The sequence below is a fragment of the Colius striatus genome, unplaced genomic scaffold (genome assembly GCF_028858725.1).
Source record: "Colius striatus isolate bColStr4 unplaced genomic scaffold, bColStr4.1.hap1 scaffold_40, whole genome shotgun sequence".
Classification (NCBI taxonomy): Eukaryota; Metazoa; Chordata; class Aves; order Coliiformes; family Coliidae; genus Colius; species Colius striatus.
In genome coordinates, this window is record NW_026908523.1 from 1,396,595 (window position 1) to 1,405,257 (window position 8,663).

Below are 8,663 nucleotides of genomic sequence, written 5' to 3' on the forward strand. Positions count from 1 at the left end.
TGATGGTGCCTTTCATCAGTCACTCCAGTCACACAGCTCTACAGTGCCTTTGCTTCACAGAGCTGATGCTGCCTTTCTTGTTCCTCAGCGAGCTGGTTGACTTCTATCAGTACGTTTCTCTATTCCCTTGTTTGCATCTCTCGCTCTCCAGTATCTCCTTTTCCTGTCAGAGCTCAGGGGACTCCTTCTCCCCTCAGATGTTCTCCATCACCCTTGTGATGAGAGAGCCAGGGAAACTGTCACATCTCTCAGGGAAGTCCTAGGTCCCAGGCTTGCAAATTCTGCCAGCAAGTGAGAGGGGCTCAGTAACCATGCAATGACTGGCTTATTTACCAGAAAAGGAAGGCTCAGCTTTTCATCAAGGGAAGGAGCAATGGAGGCTGCTTTGGGATGAGCCTAGTGGGATGTCCCCTGGTGCTTACTGACGCTGTGAGTCAGTGAGCATGTAAATACAGGGGCTGTGTCAGCTGCCTGAGTTCCCACTGCAATCCAAAAAGACCAGAGTCCAAGTCACCCAACATAGCTGCTGGCTAGTCAAGTGACATCACTCTGTAGCCACCACTGACTGAACTTACTGGAGCTCTGGGGCGGTGAAGCCGCTGAACACTGCACACGACAACTACTCAGCTACCCAGTAACCCTTACAAGTCCCTGAGAACAGGACCCCCTCCTGTGCCTCGTCCTCATCCCACCGCAGTTAAGGTGAAACAACTTTGCTGAGGCTCTCTGCTGACCAAATGCTGGATCCTGAGAGGACAGGAGGTGGTACCGAGAGCCAGGGGAAGCCAAGTGGCATTTCCCTCCTGCAGGCAGTACACACACAGGCCTTTGGCCCTTGTGCGCAGCCAAACAGCACCCTGGAGATTTGGGGTTGCGGCTACAACCCAGATCTCGGCTCTCTGACAAGTCATGCTGCTCCCAAACCAATTTTGACCAAGAGCAAAGAGGAGGAAAAGGGGCTTTTTGAGCGTGGTGTGACCTCAGGTGTCCACCCCTGCTTCTGCCTCCCCCCAGCTCGGGCCCCTCGTGGTGCCCCACACAGAATCCCCCTGGAAGCAGCAGCTCTGTGACATCAGCGCCCCGGCCGAGGCTTTCCAGGCACTATCAGCACTACGGCATCAGACACAGTGCTGGGGGTGACGTGCCCTTGGCTCTTGGAGCTGCCACGTGCCCTTGGCTCTTGGAGCTGCCACGTGCTGTCAGCGTGATGAAAGTTCTGATTGTCCTGGTCCTGCTGGGCCTGTGCTGCTGGCCTGTGAGTGCCTCAGTGCAAAGCTGTGGGTAAGTGGCTCTGGGAGGGAGCTTGGGCAGAAAAGAGGAGGCTGAGGGGGCATCTTCTTAATAGTTACAAACATCTAAAGGGTGGGCGTCAGGAGGTTGGAGCAGCAGTTTTTTCTGTGAGGTGAGGGAGCCCTGGCCCAGGCTGCCCAGGGAGGGTGTGGAGGCTCCTTCCTTGGAGGGCTTCAAGACCCTCCTGTGTGACCTGATCAAGGTGGGAGCTGCTTCTGCAGGGGGGGTTGGACCAGATGATCTCTAAAGGTCCCTTCCAGCCCCCACCATTCTGTGACTGTGTGATTCGATGATATGATGGGCTTCACTGGTTCCCCATGGCCCTGCCACAGCTTCCCAAAGCCCAGGAGCTGGGAGCTGGGCAGCTGGCACCACTCGTCTGCGGGGCAAAGGCAGAAGCCGGGGCGCAGGGTTCCCCGGCCCCGCTGTCCGTGCGCTGCCCGGTGGGGAGGGCAGACGGCTGCCCTGCAGCCCCAGCAGCAGCCAGCCCTCCAGCAGGACACTCGTGACTTTCTGGTGACAGGAGAAGCTGCGGGACCCGGCCCTTGGCTGAGCACCACGGGGTGTTGCGCGTCGTGGGCGGCAGCGATGCCTCCCCGGGAGCCTGGCCCTGGATCGTCAGCATCCAGCTTCCCGGGGCAGCGGGCAGCGGGCACATCTGCGGAGGCTCCCTCATCCATCCCCGGTGGGTCCTGACCGCAGGACACTGCTTTGACAAGTACAGGTGAGTAGGAGCAGGGCAGGGCCGTGCCCCCAGCACTGGCAGAGTTCCCGTCCCGTGCTCGGCACGGGCTGGGCTGGTGCCGTTCCTGCAGCCTGGGGCTCGCGGGGCACCTGGCCTCTCCCTCGGCGAGCTGGAGGCAGGGAACTGCTGGGCTCCCTCTGAGCCCTCTGCTCCCCATCTGACCCCCAGGAACGTCCCAACGTGGCGCATGGTGTTCGGGGCCACCCGGCTGTCTGAGCTGGGCCCCGAGGCCCAAGTGCGCAAGAGCAAGCGGCTGCTGATCCACGAGAGCTACCGCAAAGGCGCCTTCGAGAACGACATCGCCCTGCTGGAGCTGGACGAGCCCGTGCAGTGCAGCGACTACGTGCAGCTGGCCTGTGTGACTCACTTCTCCGACGTGGTGGTGTCGCAGCTCACAGACTGCCGCGTCGCTGGCTGGGGCTACACCGCAGAAGGCTGTGAGTGCCCCCGGGAAAGCGCCTGTGTGCCTGGGGCGAGCCTGGGGAGACGGCTCGGGCTGCCCGAGGGCCGGGCTCAGGCTGCAGGCAGGGGCCTGAGCTACCTCAGGCTGCCGCCATGCTGAGGGGACTTTCCCGTCAGGAAAGGCTGCAGGACCCGGGATGGTTTTTTGCTCTTTAGATGAGGGATCCCTGGCCCTGGCTGCCCAGGGAGGGCGTGGAGGCTCCTTCCTTGGAGGTCTTGCAAACCCTCCTGGACACGTTCCCGTGTGACCTGATCTAGAGGAATCTGCTTGAGCAGAGGGGTCAGACTAGATGATGTTTAGAGGTCCCTTCCAACCCCAGCATCTGGGATTCTATGATTCTGAGCCATGGCCTAAAATCAGACAAGGGTCGAGTGCCTCTTTGGGGGTGCAAAGCCAAGGCTCAGGGAAGGGCTCTGGCCAGACAGGGGAGGGGAAGTGGCCCAGAGCTGCTGGGGGCTAATTCTTTGCCATGCTCACAGCTGCAGAAACATCCGACGTGCTGCAGGAGGCCAAGGTCCGCCTCATCAATGTCAAGCTCTGCAACAGCAGCGAGTGGTACGGAGGGGCCGTGCGCAGCTACAACCTGTGTGCTGGCTACCCGCGGGGCGGCATCGACACCTGCCAGGTAGGAGCAGCCACGGGCCAGCCCTGGCAGCACCCGCAGCCCTGGCCCACGTGGGGCTGCTGGGGCTCCCCAACACTCCCCTCACCCTGCTGGGGCTCCCCAACACCCCCCTCACCCTGCTGGGGCTTCCCAGCATCACCCTCACACTGCTGGGGCTCCCCAACACCCCCCTCACCCTCTGTCCTGTGCTGCAGGGTGACAGCGGGGGCCCGCTCGTCTGCAGAGCTCCACACGCCAACTTCTTCTGGCTCGTGGGCCTGACCAGCTGGGGGAAAGGCTGTGCCAGACCAAAGCAGCCTGGGGTCTACACCTCCACCCAGCACTTCTTCAACTGGGTCCAGTCACGGATTCGCTCAGGAGGAAGTGCTGCGACACTCGCCCGGCCACAGAGGCCATCACAAGGCTCAGCCCTGGCAACAGCAGCAGGGACTGAGTCCTGCTCATTCCCACTCCAGAAGCTGCTGGATTTCGTTAATTGGATCCAGCAGCTCCTGCAGTCTCTGCAGGGAAAAGTGGCTTAAGCAGCAGGACTCTGAGCACGGCTGGGTCCTGCCCCTCGCCTTCCCTGGAGGTTCTCAGCAGTAGTGCTTAGGCAGTAGTCAGTAGAAGCTGTAGCTGTAGCAGTGTCTTTGGACACAGTGTTGTTGGACTTTGTAAGATTGTATGAGTTTCCTGTTGTGTTTGACAGTTCCTTGGCCTCTGCACCGGTGCTGCAGAAGTGCAGCAATACCTGTGCACTGGAACCTTTGAAGTGGAGAGTTACTGACACAGTGTTCATCAAAATTAAATGCAAAAGAAAAAGCAAAAGGCCCCGTTGCCTCCTGGTGTCCCTGCAGCACGGCCTGGCTCCCCTCCCTCTGCCCTGCAGGAAGGGGTCACCTCACCAGCCCAGCCCTGGCTGGACACCCAGCCCCAGGACCTGGGGGCTCAGCCCCCTCGGCCGCGGAGGGGGGCTCCTCGCTGGTCTCTGTTAATGGATGGCAGGGGGCAGGGAGGAGGTGTCAGGGATGTCATCATGGGGCTAAAAGCAGAATCCAATCTTTAATTTGGGCTCTACCAGCCCCATATCCTTGGTGAGGGTTCGGGGGGAAGCAGGACACAGTTTGGGGTCTGCTGCTGCTGCTGGGTTTGCTGTCCTGGCCCCAGCTGTGGGCTACGGCGAGTCCTGCAGCATCCCTGGGATCCCACCCCCAGCCTCCTCATTGCCCGCACTGGGTTTTCTCAGCAGCACCATCCAGTGGAGACGCCCCCAAGGCCGAGGGGACAGCAAAGAAAGAGACCTGTCTGGGCGCTGTGTGAGGACAGAGGTGTTGGGGCAGTGCCAGCAAATCCCGCAGTGGCTGCGGGTGCGTGGGAAGCACGTGCCAGGGCCCGTCCCAGCGGTGCAGCACCGCGTGGGCTGCTGGCCAGGGCTCCTAAAGGGGGTAAAACCCTTCTGGGGAGGAGAGTGTGGGGGGTGATTCCCCCGGGGGAGAGCAGGGAGATGGGCTCAGCCAGGGGGCTCAAGGGAAGCCCCAGCCCTCGGGGGCCACCAGTTTGCACAAGGGGGATTTTGCTCTCCTTATCCCCCCAACTGTCCTGCAGCAGCCACTGAGGGGCCTCCACTCCTGTGGGGCCTGAGGGGTCGCAGAGGGTGGGGGCCCTGCAAGCCCATCCCCTCCCAGCCTGCTCAGACCAACACAAGGGCAGCATTTGCCCACCTCCTGCTTGTCCCCTCCAAGGATTTGTGTGTGTGAGGTGCCCAGTTGTGTGTGTGAGGCATCCCCACGCTTTGGGCATCTCCAAGTGCCGTCTCACAATCCAGGCCTATGCCACAAGCAGTCTTTTCAGTTGTGTCAGAAAAATCCTCTGGTGTTTCCCAAACTAATGTCCAGGCAAATGTGAAAAGGAACTTCAAAAAGATGACAGCGAGAACTCAGGAACTTCCTCCCCTTCTCTTGGAGAAGAAGAGGGGCTTTCACAGCTCTGCAGCAGCCTCAAGTGAAAACAGGCCTCTGCCACTGAGAAACCAGCCATATGGCAGTTCTGATGGTGCCTTTCATCAGTCACTCCAGTCACACAGCTCTACAGTGCCTTTGCTTCACAGAGCTGATGCTGCCTTTCTTGTTCCTCAGCAAGCTGGTTGACTTCTATCAGTACGTTTCTCTATTCCCTTGTTTGCATCTCTCGCTCTCCAGTATCTCCTTTTCCTGTCAGAGCTCAGGGGACTCCTTCTCCCCTCAGATGTTCTCCATCACCCTTGTTTCCGTTTCACAGTGTGCTGCTTCACATGTCTTGTTTGCCTGGAAAACTATTGGAATGAATCAATCCTGTATCTCGTCATCAGCTCTTGTAAGACTCCAGTGGGCAGCTTTAGCACTGCAGTACAGTAGCATGACAAAGTAGGGCTCAAAAGCTCCTGTTTGGCAGGGACTGACATTAGATCCACCTCGGTGCTGGAGTTACTTGTTGCAGTAAATACCTTTGGCAGTTGCAGCTTCACAACTGAACATCTGCATTGAACTAGCCATCTGGAATATCATCTGGAGTGTATCTGGAACAGAACCTGTTGTTTCACAAGGAGAGAAGTGGATTTGGCAAGTCTCAGTAACAAAAGGACTTTGCAAATAGCCAGTAGCAGTCCTCTGCCTTCCCTCAGGCACGAGCCAACTGCACAGTTTTTATCCAGTGGCTTCATTTTCAGCTGGCTCACTTTCAGTGGCTTATTTCTACAGATGCCCCTGCCCCAGAAATGACAAATTCTGCTTAGAAAAAACCCTTTTTCTGACTTGAACTGGAGAAGACACTTGGCATGAACTTATTAGAGCTGGGCACAGAGGAACCTGCTGAGGGGCACCAAGGGCAAGGGCAGAGTCCTGCAGCTGGGGAGGAACAAGCCCAGCACCAGCACAGGCTGAGGGGGACCTGCTGGAGAGCAGCTCCAGGAGAAAGACCTGACAGTGCTGTTGGGCAGCAAAGAACCATGAGCAGCAACATGGGCTCGTGGGCAAGAAGCCAATGGCAGCCTGGGGGCAGCAAGCAGAGTGTGGGCAGCAGGGCCAGGGAGGTTGTGCTGCACTTGATACATTCCTTTGTCATCTTTTCCTTTATTCTTGCTTTCCCTCATCCCCCTCTGACACGTGGGTTGTCCTTGTTTTGGGAGGAGAAGTGACTGATATCAACACCCCGCTGCCATCCCTCTTCTTCTTTTTAAAGCAGAGGTCAAAACGCAGAAAGTGACTCTGCTCTGCCTGGCTGGTTTGGGTTTGGGAGTCCTGCTGCCAAAAAGCATCACCTCCAGCAGAGTCATGAGTATCAAGCCATTTCTCTTCTGAGGTAGGACACATCTCATTCAGTCCCTGGGAACACGTGGGGCAAGTGATCATCTGTTCCCGTTGCCCCTGGATGAGTTACTGGGCACCTCATCCCCAAATTGCACCTCCTCCCCAAATTGTCTTTGCATCAGGCCGGTGCAGAGAGCCTCAGGCACTGAACTGGGTCGTTTTGGTGCATGTCGCCATAGACACATTCTGCAGTTATTTCTGCCACCACACAGCCAGGAGAAACAAGTCGTGGCGTGCAGCGTCTCGGGTTGGCTGCTGGTGCCTCCCTGGGAGCCCCACAGCACGTTACAACTTGGCAGTGGGGCTGCATTTCTACCCAGAGCCACACAACTGCTTTTACAAGAGCGGGGCGTGCGCCACAGCAGGAATCCCACATGGCCCTGGGCAGCTGTGGCTGAACGTGCCCACAAAGCACCTGAACAGACGCTGACTGAACGAGAGAGGGACCACGGGGCATCTGCCTTCTGAGTGAGTGTGCAACCCACATCTGTGTTCAGTGTTTCCAACGGGGATCGGGCAGCTCTGACACACGTGCAGCGTCATTTTGGGGCTTCTCCTGCGTCCCAGACTCAGCCTTTGTTCCGTGCCCGAGACTCGGCTGTGGGGCCGTGGGAAGGAGCCTTGCGTTGAGGCCCTTGGGGCTGGGGATGTGCTGGTGCCCGCACGGGATCTGGACCACGGTGTGATCCTGCGCTGTCCGTGCGGCCGCTTCAGAGCAGCGAGAGCGTGACGCTGAGCAGAGCAACGCCAGAGAGGTTCACAGGAATGGGATTTGGGTGCTTACAGGAACGCTGTGATGGGTGACAACAGGAGGACGGGCAGTCACCCAGCCCCAACAGAACACCTGGGTCACTTGAGCAGATGTCACAGGACGAGATCCACTCGGTCTCAGTAGGTACAGCTGCAGCTACTGACAGTTTCTCTGGCTATTGGGACTGCTCAAGCTTTAGCAACGCTTCAAGATGAGGATGCTGGCTTGCAAAATGCAGCAGCAGTACTTCAGCAGCACTCACTGGGTGGTTACCCGATGCAGGCTCCATCAGACACGCTCCTTTGCAGAACAGAGCCTCCGCAGATTGTTTCTGGCTGGCACAAGGACGGGGCTGTGAGGGCTGTGAAGGCACGTGCTGTGTGAATTTGAGTGAGCGCTGAGAGTCAATCCACAAGAGCCTGCAGGATCCGAAGGATCTGCCCCCGCTGAGGGGACAAGATGACTGCGCACCCAGTATGGATGATGCTTGATTCCAACTCATTGTTTACACCATGTGCTTTTATCTGCTGACACAAGTCATCCTTTCACTCCATCCCATGCCCACCTCTTCTGTAGCCTCCACCTCTGGCGTTCCAACCCGAGATCTTCCAGGTGTCTGCAACAGTCTTGAGGGGAAAAGTGGGGTGTGAGTACATTTCTGAGAAAGAAAAGTGGCATTTGGGTGGAGTTTTGAGGGAAAAGATGAGGTTTTGGGGCATTTCTGAGGGAAAAGGTGGGATTTGGGTGGTGTTTTGAGAGAAAAAGCAGGGTTTTGGTAAATTTCTGAGAGCAAAAGTGGGGTTTAGGTGGAGTTTGGATGGAAAAAGTGAGGTTTTGGAGTAATTCTGAGGGGAAAAGAGGGACTTTGGGGAAGATGTGAGGAGAAAAGGGGTTCTGTGTGAGTTTTGAAGGACCAAGTGGGGTTTTGGGGGAATTCTGAGGGATTAAAAGAGGTTTTGGAGTAATTGTGAGGGAAAAAGCAATAGGGATTTGGGTGTAGATTTGAGAGGAAAAGTGGGGTTTTGGAGCAATTCTGAGGGGCAAAGTGGTGTTTTGGTTTATTTCTGAAAGGAGAAGTGGGGTTCTGTTGGAGTTTTGGGAGAAAAAGTGGGGCTTTGGTGCAGTTTTGCAGGGGAAAGCTGGGATTGAGTACATTTGCGAGGGCAAAGAGCGGTAGAGTTCTGAGATAAAATGGGGTTTTGTTTCAGTTCTGAGAGAAAAAGTGTGGGTTTGCGTGGAGTTTGCAAGGAAAAAGTGTGTTTTTGTTGGGGTTTTGAGGGGAAAAGTGAGGGTTTAGGGGAGTTCTGAGAGATAAAATGAGGTTGGGGGCAACTCGGAAGTCAAGTGAGGTTTGGGTGGCGTTTTGAGTGGGAAAATGGGTTTTTGGGGAACTTAGGTGGCAAAAAGTGGGGTTTTGGTAGAGTTTTGAGAAGAAAAGGAGGGTTTGGGGGGGTTCTGAGGGATCA

At 56.9% G+C, this 8,663-nt stretch overlaps 1 protein-coding gene across 1 annotated transcript; it reads left to right on the forward strand.

Annotated features, from left to right (window-relative positions):
- Positions 1-1,207: 1,207 nt before the first annotated feature.
- LOC133629350 (acrosin-like) lies at positions 1,208-7,076 on the forward strand. The gene is made up of 7 exons (XM_062020008.1): positions 1,208-1,281; positions 1,814-2,014; positions 2,204-2,472; positions 2,978-3,123; positions 3,318-3,486; positions 4,270-4,547; positions 7,014-7,076. Exons 1-7 carry the CDS (start codon positions 1,208-1,210, stop codon positions 7,074-7,076), a joined length of 1,200 nt encoding a protein of 399 aa, XP_061875992.1.
- Positions 7,077-8,663: the final 1,587 nt, after the last annotated feature.

Bases quoted from the DNA above. Each gene is read 5' to 3' on its own strand.
- LOC133629350 (XM_062020008.1), top strand. From the start codon at position 1,208: ATGAAAGTTCTGATTGTCCTGGTCCTGCTGGGCCTGTGCTGCTGGCCT. The intron at 1,282-1,813 runs GTAAGTGGCTCT...TTCTGGTGACAG, and splicing joins GCCTCAGTGCAAAGCTGTGG to GAGAAGCTGCGGGACCCGGC. The intron at 3,124-3,317 runs GTAGGAGCAGCC...CCTGTGCTGCAG, and splicing joins GCGGCATCGACACCTGCCAG to GGTGACAGCGGGGGCCCGCT.